Source organism: Nymphalis io, chromosome 14 (genome assembly GCF_905147045.1).
Source record: "Nymphalis io chromosome 14, ilAglIoxx1.1, whole genome shotgun sequence".
NCBI classification, from domain to species: domain Eukaryota; kingdom Metazoa; phylum Arthropoda; class Insecta; order Lepidoptera; family Nymphalidae; genus Nymphalis; species Nymphalis io.
Genome location: NC_065901.1, coordinates 11,727,185 through 11,743,711, shown reverse-complemented (window position 1 = coordinate 11,743,711; position 16,527 = coordinate 11,727,185). Strand labels below are relative to the sequence as shown.

At 31.9% G+C, this 16,527-nt stretch overlaps 1 protein-coding gene across 1 annotated transcript in view; it reads left to right on the top strand.

Annotated features, from left to right (window-relative positions):
- Nucleotides 1–16,066, top strand: part of LOC126773515 (adipokinetic hormone/corazonin-related peptide receptor variant I-like) — an 84,891-nt gene extending 68,825 nt beyond the window's left edge. Inside the window, exons 7-8 of the mRNA XM_050494464.1 lie at nucleotides 14,424–14,497; nucleotides 15,857–16,066. Of these exons, the coding sequence (XP_050350421.1) occupies nucleotides 14,424–14,497; nucleotides 15,857–15,958 (176 nt within the window). The 3' untranslated portion in view covers nucleotides 15,959–16,066. The remainder of the gene's footprint in view (nucleotides 1–14,423; nucleotides 14,498–15,856) is intronic.
- Nucleotides 16,067–16,527: the final 461 nt, after the last annotated feature.

Below are 16,527 nucleotides of genomic sequence, written 5' to 3'. Positions count from 1 at the left end.
GGTTGACATTTCTTACAATGCCAATGTCTAAGAGCGTTGGTGACCACTTACCATCAGGTGGCCCATATGCTCGTCCGCCTTCCTATTCTATATAAAAAAAAAACAACTTTTAGGAACAACTTTACACTTACTACAATGCTGCAATTCCAAAATTAAAGAGCCATAAAGACAACATCATTTTTAATAAAGTCACCACTGCCGTAGACATTGGCCAATGCTTCACCAACCTTGAAAACATAGATGTTATGTCCCTTGTACCTATAGTTACACTGGCTCACCCTTTAAACTGGAACTTTGTATTGTTCAAAGTATTTATTGCTGTTGTACGTGGGGGGTACCTACCACCTACCACAAAGCCTAGCGTGAAAAACAAAAAGCCTAAAGTAAAAGTAAAAATCTCGAAAACTACCTATTTACCTTTTTGGTCAATATTTGTTACTTAGCATTATTAGTTTTGGGACAGCTAATGTATTAAATTTAAATATGTATATAAATCTCAAAAATCACAATTTTTCTATTTTATAACTAACTGCTTGTATAACCACGAGAAGTAGAGGTAAATTAATGACAAATTTCGCAAGTCAATACATTCTTTTGATCTTCTTGTTATTATTATAATAAGATTCTTAAAATATGTTAAACTTAGCATATTAATTATGATATTAATATAATTATTATATTAATTATAATGATATGAGGCGATATGGCTCAGTGGTTAGAGCACCTGAATCTTAACTGAATATTATGGACTCAAACCCGGGTAAAACTCACTGAATTATCATTTATTTATTTTTTATTTATTATTCATCACGTTCTCGACGATGAAAACATCATGAGGAAATCTAAATGTATTGAATGAAAATCTGTTACATGTGTATCCACCTATCCGCATTGGATCAGCATGGTGGAATAAGCTCCTAACCTTTTCCTCAAAAGGAGAGAAGATCTTAGCCTAGCAGTGATTCATTTACAGGCTAGATAAGGCTAAACGAGCCTGTAAAACAGACCGTTATGTGAATGTAGCATTACTTCAGACGCTCCTTGTATATAGATTTTACATGTAAAATCTATAATAAAGACAGCCTTAAGTAATCATTAACGGCCTTACTTATTAAAGTCACATACACACATGTGTATGTGACTTTAATAAGTAAGACATCATCTCTCTTTCTTTCATCATTGATTCGTGTGACGAAGACACAGCATTTAGCTAATTAACTTCCAAACGATATAATTAAAGTCATAAATCTGAGTGTCCGGGTCTGTATTATTTTTTTAAATGTTCGGAAAATTAAATAATATTTCTTACTTACAACATAATTCATTTTGTTCTATTTCGATTTCAGACTGTAACGATTCCCAGACATATTCAAGGCATTCTGAAAGGAATGTAATGTTTAATTTAATTCAAAATATTTTTCGAAGTATCATAGTTAAATTGCACATGCATTTTAATTTTTCCTTTAGAATAATTAGTACCATCTAGTAGCGTGAAATGAATAATGGATTTACGTCCTTTTGTAGTCCAAGCACCAGACTGTAGAATGAAAATCGATTAGCAGAAAAACACAATAACATTTTACTGGCCTGATCTTTGAAACCAGGATCTCAAAAGCGCATTATAAACTAGCCAAACTGACATGGGTTCGACTTGTAGGGGGTTCAACGAACAACAATTTTTCCATTAGACCATCATCGAAGTCAGTTATAGAAATAGTTGTTATATTTGTAATTATGTTTGTCCGAGCATTTGGAGTATCTTACTATCATTTTAGAGTTTGATATGATTTTATTTCCAGGCAGCATCACAATCAAAGCATTCGAATTACATTCTTTTTTATTTTGTCTTAAAGTCATGATTACTTACTGACTTCGCTGATTCTACGATTGGGGGAATTGAAATTTCTTTTTAAGTCGTTTTTCTTATATTGGCATAATTCCTTTTGATCAAACTGGAAGTCGATTATGTCTGCGACTTCTACGCCATTGAACATTGGTCTCGAACGCTAGGAAAAAAAAATATCGTATTTTCACTAAGAAAAAAAACGAAGAAGAAGAAAATATTGAAACCATAAGGGCTATATAGAGATACTTCCGTTTTCTGTATCTATTATTACTATAATTAAGTGATACTTTACTTACATTAACATCATGCTGAGTAGCATCGTGTGACTGACCGAGAGCATGCAGAGGGAATACTGGAAACAATAATAAATGTAATGAAGTCATGTATATATAAGAATGTATGCCTCTATATATTTATAAGCTTATATAATTAATTTAGCTATAGCTAATACACAAAACAAAAGTGTTCGTCATCTAAACTGAACCGCTATCTATATTCAAGCACTTATATGTATACAGTAATAGTATCAGCCCGTTAATGTCCCACTGCTGGGCTAAGGCCTCCTCTCCCTTTTGAGGAGAAGAAGCTTTTTCCACCACGCTGCTCCAATGCGGGTTGATAGAATACAGATATGAAATAATTTCAATGAAATTAGACAAATGCAGGTTTCCTTACGATATTTTCCTTCATTTTCAAGCACGTGATGAATTATAATCACAATTTAGCACATGAAAATTCTGTGGTGCTTGCCCGGGTTTGAACCAACGATCATTGGTTAAGATTCACGCGTTCTAACCACTAGGCCATCTCGGCTTATGTATATATATGTATATATATATACAAGCTACGGTTAAGATTCAGGTGTTCGAATCACCAGGCCGTCATAATCAAGTACCTTATTGTTGTAAATTATAGACATCATCTCTTTGACAACTAACTTTATTTCTTTATCACCAGTCAGGTATAGACTCAACTACAACATCTTCCCTTTTTTCAAGTAAATTAAAATTAAAGTTAAATAAAACAAAAACTTAAGTACTAAATAATAAGTTATAATAAATATAACTAATTAAAATAATTATAACCAAAAAGACTCAACTACAACATCTTCTCCTTTTTTAAGTTAATTAAAATTAAAGATAAACAAAACAAAAACTTAAGTACTAAAATAATTTATATTACTAATTAATATAACTATAATCAAAACCTACCCCTTTTAATTAAATTAAATATAACAATAGCTGAAGAGAAAAATATCAACACATTTGTTGACCTAAAACAAATAATTTATTTAGATATATTCTGAGCCAGACGTTGCTTAGCAATTTCTTTGGCTCTACGAAAAGGTCTAGGGGATATAGGTTTTTCAATGCAACTATCGTTTGAAATATTCAAAATTTTCAGCCACAGGGAAATTTTCTGATGAACTAACATACTCGTTGGCGTCACTAAACACTTCAAAACTGTTGTCGTATACAGGATTTACATTAGATTTACATTTTATTAAATGACGACGATTTCGTCTAAACTTACGGCCTATATCAGTTTGCACAATGTATGATCTAGGAGCGTTAGCATGTCCACTTTAGCTCTATTCCTATATTTTCCATCAATACAAATAACAGAGTCACCTTCGTTTAAAATCGGTAGAGTTTTACAACGTTGATCATAATACATTTTAGCATTATTTTATTTATTAATCATAGTATTATACTCTAATGGATCAACAGGCTTAGGTTTTAATATATTAGGATGTACAGGTAGCTGACAACGTAATCTTCGACCCATTAGTAACTGAGCTAGAGAACTCAAACCATCTCTAGGAGTATTTCTGTAATTAAGAAGTGCTAAAAAAAATCGCCATTACTTGAGAGCGATTTTCTTAAGATATTTTTAATAATTTGCACCGTGCGTTCACTTTTCCCATTCGATTGTGCATAGTTCGGAGAAGAAGTAACGTGATCAAATCCCCATTTAAAAGCAAACTTTTTAAATTCTCTACTACAATACTGCGGCCATTATCAGTTATCAAAACGCTAGGAATACCATGTCTTGCAAATATTTCTTTCATATTATCTATAAAGGTAACAGATGTAACATTATTCAATAGATAACTTCTACAAAGTTGGAATAATAATCTATTACTATAAGGTAATATTTTTTACGAAATTCAAAAATGTCTGACCCTATTTTAGCCCAAGGGAGTTCAGGAATATCTATCGATAGCATGGGTTCTTTTGAAGGTGCGTTTATGTGTTCTTGACAGATACGACAACGCCTTACATACTGCTCAATATCACGGGATATACTAGGCCAAAAACTAACTTGCCTCGCTCGCCTTTTACAACGATCGATGCCTAAATATCCTTCGTGGACAATCTTTAACATGTCATTCCTCAATGCACACGGTACTAACACCACGTTACCTCTAAACAAGACTCCATCTATAGCATACAATTCATCTTTCAAAGACCAACACGATTTAACTTCATTAGAAACATTAGATTCATGACTTGGCCATCCCGAATTAATGTAATTTAATAATATTTGCAATTCTGGATCGTTTTTAGTTTCCCTTTTTACTAAACTTAACTTGTCATTAGACATCGGTATATTTCCAACTATCATTTGTAATTGATATATAATATTATTATGAACCTCATCACTATAACGTTCTGGAAGTGCTGCTCGGGACAACATGTCAGCAATATACATATACTTTCCAGGAACGTACGTAACAACTAAATCATAGCCTTGAATTCGTAACATCATACGCTGCAATCTTGCTGGGACAGACATTAAAGGTTTTTAAAAAATACTTTCTAATGGTTTATGATCAGATTCCACAACTACGTCTTTTTGACCATAAACATATTGATAAAAACGCTCACATACGAAAACGATCACCAACATTTCTTTTTCGATTTGTGCATACCTTTTTTGTGCGTCAGTAAGCGTTTGAGAGGCATATTCTACAGGGCGACAACCCTGCAGCAATACAGCTCCTAAGGCGTTACATGACGTGTCTACTGACATTACAACGGGCTGACATGGGTCATAAAGCGCCAAAACACCAGCAACCGTGACTACTTCTTTTAATCGTTCAAATGCAAAACATTCGCTTTCTTCCCAACGCTACTGGTTATCTTTTTTCAAAAGATTTGTCAGAGGAATAGCTAACTTCGAATAATTGGGAATAAATTTCGATAGATAATTAACTGCACCTAAAAATACTTCCAAAGCTCTTCTATCTTTTGGTATTTGAATCTCCTTAATCGCTTTGATTTTATCACTATCCGGACTTATGCCCTTGGCATTAAAAACGTGTCCTAAATATTAAAATTCGTCCACGCAAAATCTACATTTATCCTTATTAAACTTCAAATTAATTTCCCTAGCTCTCTCTAATAATACCTTTAAACGCCTATCGTGAATATCTCTTGTTTCACCCCAAACAATAACATCATCAATATAACTTTCTACTCCGTCAAGATCTTCTAAAAATTGTCTTAACTTACCATGAAACACTTCTGATGCACAATTGATACCAAAGGAAGACGAAGCTAATGCAAATTTTAATGTATAAAAATATCACATTTTTATATAACCAAGGCATAAAGCAAATTACTTTTATTGGTATCGTGTTTTGTGTATACGATACTAAAGGTACTTCTTTTTTAATTATAATATTATCATTAAATCCTAACTCTTTAAATCTACGATAAGACAACGTTGTAATCAGCTCCTGTATCCAATTTAAAATTTTCCTTTCCATATATAGAAATAAGTTCCTGACTCCAGTAATCTGAAGTATTTTTTTTACCTGCTATAACAGAAATTAAAAAAATATCATCGGTAGATTTGATATTACTAGAATTATTGTCATCTTCAATTTCATACACATGCTTGACCTTATTATGAGCAGTTTGAAAAACGATACAACTTACACATACGCGCAACGTGTCATTGATTACCGCAAGAAAAACACCGAAGATATCGTGCCGGACACTCGCCGTTTATATCACATTGTGCATAACCACACCCTGAACAAGGCCTTTTACCCGCATTAATGTTACCACCACCACTCTTACTGCTCATTTGACGTTCACTTTCCTTTGATATTTCTTCTGCCTGATAAATCTTTATCGCTTTTTCTAAATTTAACTCATCGCATCTTAGTAAACGATCCCTAATCGTAATTTGATGAACACCGCATACAATTCGATCTTTGATCAAATCCTCTTCTAATGTCAAGAATTCACAACTTTTACTTAGAAGGCGCAGCGCTGTAACGTACTCTTGAATCGACTCGCTTGGTTTCGTGAGAAAAATTTATATCTCATCAATGTGACATTTGATTTAACATTAAAATGGCTATCAAACTTTTTTAATTACACATTTACATCATCACGATCATTTTCTTGATTAAATGTAAAAATTTGATATATATCAAATCCGTCTGGGCCTATGAGATTTATCAATAGACTGGCTTGAACAATCATTGATTCTGCATGTACTCCTGAAGCTTTCAAAAATAGTAAAAATTGTTGCTTCCATTTTTTCCGTGCATCATCAACCGCTGTCACCATGTTGTAAATTATAGACATCACCTCTTTGACAACTAACTTTATTTCTTTATCACCAGCCAGGTATAGACTCAACTACAACACTTATTAAAATTTAAACATAACAATTTTATCAAATTATTCTTCACTCGAAGTTCTTTTAAGCACTTTTGGATAATCAAGTCACAATAATGAAATGTAAATTAACCACTGCTTAAAAATGTAAATTACTTTGTTATATGTTAATACAATTAAATTACTGTTTATCTCGTTTAAACATCAACGAATATTATATTATTTTATATTCTATGTTGTTGGGTAATAAGACTTATTTATTAAAGTTTGCTTAATATTTAAGTATATTGGTAGATAAAGTTAAAATAATTGCTGAATCTTATAGTAGAAACAAAATTGTATACCCTACGAAGGGTTCTGCAGTAATAGATAACACGATTATCCTATAATTATAAAGTCTATGTGTTTTTAAGTTATATGAATATTCAATAAATCTATAAATATATTTATTTAATACAAATACACTTAATATAGTTTAAACAACAAAATACTCACCTAATATAAATAAAATTGTGGTAAGTTTCGCACTGTATATATTTCTTTCACACATTTTGCTTCAACACCAAATAAATAAATAAGTTGCTTATCCAGTCAACATAAACGCTGAATCTGAGTGTGTGCGGAAATTTGTGTGCTGTTTGTATTATATTAAGTATTTATAGTTTAAGCCTTATTCGCTTTGACGTACAAATAAAAGATTACGAACCAGTCGTTCCTTATCTCACTCTATTTTTTATTTTTTATTTTTTATTTCTAGTATTTCTCATTACGTTGATAATAGCTTCATATTCTGTGTGAATTATTTAATTATTTAACTCATTAGTTATCCAATTTTAATGTTCACAGATCCAATTATTAACCCTTATACTGTTCTAAGGCTTTAAAATATAGACATGCAAACGTAGATTTTGTAACACGATGTTGTAGAAAACTTTTAAAATAAGTGTCATGCACTATGCATATACAGACAGAAGACACTGTTTAGAGCTGTCATAATATAGTAGGATTCGAATAAGTTGCGGTGGGTGTTTAGAATGTAACCTCCTTTTTATGTTGATTTTTATTTAAATTTAGATTCGAGAATGTGACGGGTAAAGAACAATTCAAAAAAGAAAAAGTAAAAACGGATTAAGATGAAACGTATTAAATCGAGAAATAAAATAACGAGTTTGATTTGAAATAAATGTGATATGAGTTTTAATTTTTAATCACATCGCAACAGTGGGGACGTTCAAGGTCAAGTCTTTAAGTTGACGTATTAATGTGTTCCATCAAGTTTATTCAAACCAATTAAAACTAGTAAATTGTTTTTGGGAAAATATTAATCTCTTTGATTAGTTAGTACGTATAGTATTTCTTTATGTTATAGGCAGGCGGACGAGCAAATGGGACACCTGATAGTAAATAGTCACCACCGCCCATAGATATTGGCGATGTAAGAAATAACAACCATTCCATACATCGCCCATGAGCCCATGAACCAACCTTGGGAACTTAGATCTTAAGTCCCTTGTGCCTGTAGTTACACTGGCTCACTCACCCTTCAAACCGAAACGCACCAATACGAAGTATTGTTGCTCAGTGGCAGAATATCTCATTAGTGGTTGATACTCACACAGACGGGCTTGCACAAAGCCGTACCACCTACCTACCCTAGGTATAATAGTATCGGGTGAAAATCATTGACATGTGTATCTACCAAAACCACATTGGAGCAGCATTGTGGAATAACCTCCAAATATTTTCAATAAAGAGAGGCGGTGTCAGCCTAGCAGTGGGATATTAACAGCCACACATGTTAAATAAATATATATATCAGAAAGAAGACCTAAGAAGCTCGGTTACACATTTACTGAGTTTTTAACTGTGAGATAAATTAATTATCAATAATAAATAATTCAATTTCTGAGTTTTATGGCCAAAGGTTAAATAATTTTAAATAAAACTTTAGTGGTTGGTCTACTGTGGCATACTGTGTACACAGTAGAAATAAATTATAATACATAGTATGAAGCAGTGGAATAAAAAAATAGTCCTTTATAAAACATAAGTTAATTCCGATACTTTAAGATAGTCTGTATTTATGCCTATATAATTCTTTATATATAAATAATTAAATCTTAAATTTCATTGGAGTCAAGGTCTCTATATAAATGTTATTGGTTTTGATTGCTGTAAAACCTTAAAAGTATATTGAGCCAATCGAATTAAACAATAGTCTAAGATAAGTACTTTATTAGAAATATATACCCTCATCTGTTATTTGATTACAAATCTTATATGTTAGATAATATGTACATTGATAAATCGCAAATGGGTTGTCTAGCTAAATCACGGGCCAACGCTGTTAATTAATATTAACTTTGATCACTTTCCTCGATATGTTATTGATGAAAATTTAACATTAGTCGAGAGAATTTTACACAAGGAATTGGAAAAATATAGGTTGTTTACTTACGCTTTAGCACAACTATGCATTTGCAAGGTACAAACAGGTACACATGTGTCATCAATATACCTGGGTTATTTAATATTTTTTTATGAAACGAAAGGTTATTAAATTCCCTATTCAACAGTATTAGGTTGCCTTGTCAAAACTATGGCACGAAATCAAATAACAGATAAGGGTATATATTTCTGATATCGCATCTCGTACTACGTCTTATAATTCAGAAATGGAATTCTTTTATTTTTGATGATTTTTGTCTAATAATTATAAGTAAAAATTATTAATATTTCTCTAAAAAATATTGCTTTAATTTTGAACAAAGATGGTTTTTATGGTTTTTTTTTCTAATTTATTTAAATAAATCAAGGGTTCGCTATTTCATAGAATTGGGAGAATAGTATTTTCATAGAAGCTTTCGCAATAATAATATATACATAATTTCTAAAGTTCAATTAAAAAACGTTAAATCTTCTTTACTTTTATTTCTATTATAACTTTGCTTTCTTTTTAATATTCTCTCTTTATGAATTTTTATTTACAAAATATAATGATTACAAATATCATATTGATATCTTATAAAGCTGCTTTAATTATTAATGTTAGCGACAGAAATTTATATTACAACGCAATCAAGTTACTATCAAAATCATGAATAAATAAGTAATAAATCTAAAGCTATTAATTATTTATCATGTTAATGTCTGTTTTACTTATTTGTAATTAAAAATAAGATAGTAATTTTGGTATAAATCAGCTTAATTACATTAATAACATACTTGTAACTCGCAAAATGCGAAAAAAATTTACTGGTGGTAGGGCTTTGTGCAAGCTCGTCTGGGTAGGTACCACCCACTCATCAGATATTCTACCGCAAAACAGCAATACTTGATATTGTTGTATTCCGGTTTGAAGGGTGAGTGAGCCAGTGTAATTAACATCTTAGTTCCCAAGGTTGGTGGCGCATTGGCTATAAGCGATGGTTGACATTTCTTACAATGCCAATGTCTAAGGGCGTGGCCCATATGCTCGTGCACCTTCCTATTCTATAAAAATAAAAAAAAACGATATGTATGTATTGTTGGAATCAGAAAAACAACAAAACTTAACATAATATCCATACAGATTTTATTGATGTTTCGCGTAATAACTTATGAAATATAGTTGGTACCTATCAAGGCAAGTCTACAGAAAGAAAAAATAGTTGGGACCATCCGGTAAAATAACCGGATATATCGGTAAAATCGGACGTAAGAAAAATGACATTTGCCAGAAAAGTAGAAAAAACAAATTTAAAATTTTACACTCACTACACATATTATATATATTATTTACGCTCTAAGACCTGTAACATTGGATCGTCCTGGCAGTTTAAATACCACGATGAAGTTGTTATAAAGTGTTCCAAGTTATAATTAAGTTATTAAGCGTGGTTATATGTCAATGTACTTCTATATCGATCCATATATTGTTCCGAGCGAATAGTGAACTCAAATTAATTACTCGATATATTATTAAAACTTTATGGTAATTTAAAACTACAATAAAAAAACTCAAGTTTCATTTGGAAAGACCTATGAACTGTTAGGTACGTCTAAGATTTTTGATTTGTTATCAAATACAGCGTCAGTGAACTTATTAACATTTTCATATCTTCCATAGAGGATTTTTAATATTGAACTTTTGTTTTTCTTTGTTAGAAACGTAAATGTTGGCTCAGAAACAGTTGGAAATTCTTAAGAGAAAAATAAAAGAAATGAGAAATGTACTTAATATGTACGTACATCTTGCGAGCGTCGGACGCTCCAATCCAACTGTTTGATTTTTGAGCTTTAGATTTATTACTTTATAGATAAGAACTTTTACAAGAATCACATGTTTTTTTTTTTGGAAATTACTAACAATTGAGACTACCTATTTAACATACAACCCAACTACTAATAAAACTAAATAAGTAACCGCTATTAATACAGTAAGTAAATGTTCTACTGGCAAAACAAATTTGATAATCATCCAATAGGTTATCGTGAGTCAACCATAAAAGTTTGCAGGTGGTAGAGCTTTGTGCAAGCTCGTCTGGGTAGGTACCATCCAATCATCAGATATTCTACCGCAAAACAGCAGTACTTGGTATTGTTGTTGTTCGGGCAAGGCCAGTGTAAATACAGGCACAATCTTAGTTCCCAAAGGTTGGTGGCGCATTGGTGATGTAAGCGATGGTTAACATTTCTTACAATGCCAATGTCTATGGGCGTTGGTGACCACTTACCATCAGGTGGCCCATATGCTAGTCCGCCTTCTTATTCTTAAAAAAAAAGATAGACATACGCTAACGTGGACTTTTTTTAGAACCATTCAAAAGAAACAATTCCGTTATACATGATTGTTGTGTAACTTTAACCGTTGACGCAACGCATGCAACGGAAGCTTTCAAAAGGAATAAATTTTCCCCGTTTAAGCAACATTTTTCATAAATTCTCTACTCGTATTGGTCGTAGTGTTCTAACCAGACTAATACTTCATGCTTTTACTTTAAAATCACAGACTTCTATACAATAATTTATCCTTTACATACGTACTGTACGCGCGGACAAAGCCACGGGTAATAGCTAGTTGAATATATAGTATCGAAAAACAAAATAAATGTGTATTACATATATTGTTATATATTTTTTAAATCCGTAATATGTATAGTTTTTTTAATAAGCTACTATCCCAACCTAACAAAATATGTTACAAACGAATACAGACAGCGGCTTATCAAGGAGCGCCGTGTATCTCCGGCGTATAAATACGTGCGTTCGCTGCAAATAACTATCATTACTTTAGGCAACAGTGCGGCAAGCGGCGCGCTTTAACGCGTACATAACTTTTTTATTTATAAACCGATTTAAATAAAATAAATACTAAATTTTGAGTAAAATTTGCCACATTACTTAGTAAAAACTGCAACCAATACAGTTAAGCCGTTTCTAAGATTAGCACGTACAAAGGCACAGACAAACAGAAACAAATACTAACAATCATTGTTCTGGGTTCTTTTGCGTTAATAAAGGCTTTATAATAGTTTTACTCATATATCTTCCATGTACAGACAGATTAATTTTAAGCATTCCTTATTAATAAAAATAACGAAATACTCCTTCTTAAAGCGAGTTGTAAAAAAGAGGGAAATTAGAAAAGTTCTAAGAGTAACCCGAGCTAATTATTTTACCCGAATTAATAATTGGATTACTCGTGTTGTTGGGTTTCTTGAGTTCAATAATAAAATAATTTTCAAACAATTTAGATTACAAGATTTGTCTGAAAGCTCTTCATTATTATATACAAAATATTATAGTTCTTCGGATCCCAATAATTATAGACTTATCTCACTACTACCATGTCTTATCAAGATTCTATTAAAAATTTATAATTAAACAAATAATTTTGCCACATACAAGTTGCTATATAATAAACAATTTGGATTTACAAAGGCGATTTATATGAGGCATCTGAAAGCTTGACGTAAATATAAAGTGTTTTCCTAGCGCTCCATTTTGTACGGTCCAGCGGTCCGTCAAAGATCTGTTCATAATCCAAATCTCATCCTCCATTTATATAAACGATTTGACTTTTATTGTAGGTTGGTAGGTTGTTGGTAACGAAACATGAGATAGTATTGTTTACTGATGAATGTTTCGTCCTTTTTTTAATGCAGAAAAAACGCATTATGCCCCTCCTCCACGGGAATGGTGGGGAGTATGTGGAGCTCGCCGGTATCCATGGCACCGAGTGTGCCCTGAACATTGGAATACCCATTAAAAAACCAGCAGTACACTGTTCGTCTTAACGAGAAGCGCCACGGGATCGCTTGCGCATGCTACCGTGTGAATGTTTAATCCTAGCCTAACGTTAGTCGTATCTTCTTGTTATACATTTTATATTTTTTCTCAATAATGTCTCAAAGAGATTATATCAAATCAAACTGATAAATCCTGATATTAGTGATCAAAAACCCAAACCTTTCAGTCTTATATATTAAAATCAGATTTATAACTTAATCTTGATAAAATCCATTCAATATTAGTATAAAAAATAAAAATTCTGTTAACTGATATCCTCTAAGCTTCTCTTAAAGGTTAATGATAATATGTGTTTCATATGAATTAATTAAAACGTAATATTATTGATTTTAAATGTTGATAACATTTAAATTTATCAGAAAAATAAAAAAACGTTGGCTTTATTTTAATACAAGAACCGAATAATTTATTTTAATGTTATTATATTAATAATCAAATAATCTATTTGAATAAAAAAGAACACATGACATTCTCGCTGATTTCATTAATAGTCTAAATATAAAGTGGGTGAAACTTATATAATAATATTATATACTAAAACTTTATCAGAATCGCGCTGCGTCCTATGGTATATATACGTTTTAAATAATTTCGCTTTATATCCGTGCCGATATTTGAACACTGATGAAAGTTGATTTTACTAGCTTAATCGACAAAAACTTTGCTGTAGAAACTTTTGTATTCATGATAAAATAGTGTATTAAATTTTAACGAAGCTAACATCAGAACTTTGGGAATTAAAATGGATATAAGCAGTTAAGTGTTCTATTGTATTGTAGTGTAAATAAAGATAATAAATTAATCAAAAACTGTTATAGTGTTTAATCGTGATCGCGTACTAAAATATTTAAATCTATGGTTTCTTGATCTTGACTCCTTTTTCAGATGGAATAGACTGTATATCCTATTAGGGGCTCACGTCGCGTGTCCAGCCTAAAATAAATCGGTTAATTTTTTTATTCTGTTGCGAAATCCTCTGGAATTTGGGATCGGAAACCAAGTAAATCGTGACCTAAATAGACCACAAGAACATGGTTTAACTATGACACGAATTAATAATATATTTAGTTAATTCAACTAATTGAAGAATTATGAAAAAGCTAAATTAATTATAAACCTATAATTACTTTGCCGAAATGACGCAAGATGACAAACACCACTCAATCTTCATGGTCTTAATTTATACTTATTATTCATCTCGTGCTTAGCGCTGAAGAAAAATCGTTAGAAAACCAACATATTTCATGTATTTTTACCAACTGGTTTTTAGATGGCGCTGGAGCATATACCGCTTTTTTGCCGTTTTCTTCCCAATTCAATAAATAAACAAGATAACGTCTGCAGAGTTTTGCAAGTTTTAAACATAAAAAAAGGATCGTGTATGCTCGTTTGCTTTTGACTTTTAACTTGAGTAATAGGAAAATGTTTGTATCTGCAAATTGCTATGCGTTTGACATTATGACGGACTTTAGCTAGTTAGCTAATTAGGATTCACCATTCGAAATATCTATCTCATATCTTTTACGAATGGAGTATGAATTTATGCAAAGATACATTTTTAAATCAATTTTATGTTATTTAAATGCTTGAAATATATTCAATCGATTGTAGTATTGTTTAATTATGAAATGCTGTTTTTGTTTCAGCCAACTCAGGCTCCAGTTCTGTGAAACATAGGAACAACAATACACCTGGTGCATGTCTCGATAAGTCTGTTAAGGTAAGTAAAAAAACTTTTTTAAATGAAACAATTAGTATTATAGTTAAATTTTAAATACAACAAAACTTTCATAAGCCAATTAATGTGTTAATCATTAATAACGAAATGAGGGTAAGTGTATAAAAAAATATAAATTTGATGTGTTCAAACAGTACTGTAAACAGTAATTTGATGTGTTCAATATCAGCTCATATATTGTACTAAAATCTATAGATAACGTAAATAATTGCTTTAGTAAATAATTGAAAACATTCAATTAAGCCGAGATGGCCTAGTGGTAAGAACGCGTGAATCTTAACCGATGATCGTGGGTTCAAACCCGGGCAAGCACCACTGAATTTTCATGTGCTTAATTTGTGTTTATAATTCATCTCGTGCTTAACGGTGAAGGAAAACATCGTGAGGAAACCTGCATGTGTCTAATTTCATTGAAATTCTGCCACATGTGAATTCTACCAACCCGCATAGGAGCAGCGTGGTGGAATAAGCTCAAAACCTTCTCCTCAAAAGGGAGAGGAGGCCTTAGCCCAGCAGTGGGACATTAACAGGCTGTTACTGTACTGTAATTAAGGCCTACGCCACGGGAAATGAAAACTTCGATATTTGTATAAATTACTTGTTTATGGTGTTTGATATTCAAAATAGCTAGAAGAGTTTTAAGATACACAGCTACTCATCTTATGTACTAATTCTATTGTATAGAAAATTTATTTGAACATTTTGCTAAACTAACATGCAAAAAAAAACACTTCAATCATAATAAGTATTTTTTTTTCTGAGATATAAATTACATAATAAAATTTATCATTATTTATATATACTCATAATATAGATTTATTTATAAAAGATGCAGACGGACACCGCCCATAGACATTTGCGTTATTAGAATTATTAACCATTACTTACATCGCCAATATGCCACCAACTTTTTTATTTCATTAAGATAATTATTATCTTATCGCTTGTCTTCATATAATAAAGGTTGCCTTAACAAGATCGTTCTTAAAGGCCTAATAACGTCTATCAGCGTCTATTCGCTGAATGGTTTTGGACATAATAAGGACGCGCATCATGATTAAAAAAACTACGATTGGTGACATTGGAATGCTTAAGCATCCGTTCGCATTCGTTCAGTGGATTAAGTCCTAAGTCCTAAGCATCCTTTGACATATAATATCGAGTGTATATATACGCTTGCAAGCAATTAAAATACAAACATGCGAAAGTTGAATTAAAAAAAAGAATTGAAAAAAAGTTGATGCGTATTCCAATAGATGAAAAACAAATCGAAACTGATAGAACCTTATGTTATGTGAGTTTTTTGTAAGTACTGAAGCATATTTGTATTGTTTTATACAGAATGGACGGGTAAGGCCGCGTTTAGGTGTGCGTTTCGCCGAGACGTCACTAACAGCGGTTCCTGAGCGTTTGGACGTGAATAAGGCGCGTGGTCCCGCTTGACAGCCACCCGCTCGTCTCCACTGCGCACGACATGAGCGATGCCGCGTGCTCCACGAGTATTACAGGAGTAGATCTACTGCTGTATAACATGGAAGAAGGCGAGTTTGAGTACAAGACGTTATTTTAATTTTATTATTGAGTAAAATCAAGATTATCGGAGGGGTGAGATTATCTAGGATCATGCTCACCGTGCTTCTCTCATGACTTCTAGCTACCCCCAAACTGTGTAAATGTTGGACAAATCCAAATTTTATATGTAATATGAAATTATAATATGTGAAATAATAGTAGCGGAGCCCATGATGCTAAATGGTGATTTACTCGTGCGTTATAGAATTAATAAACAGTTACAGGTTTAGATACTCAACTGTGTAAGGTATTCCGCACTATATTGATCTGCCGCGCTCGAGTAAATCCCAAAATCCCCTTTTGGGCGAATCAAATAAAATAAATAAATAAAAAAATCGAATAAAATCCTCTTATAATATTGACGTTACTATTTTGTGATATTATCTATGTATTGTCAATGTCAAAATAATGAAATTATTTATTTATAAATAAATGTTAAC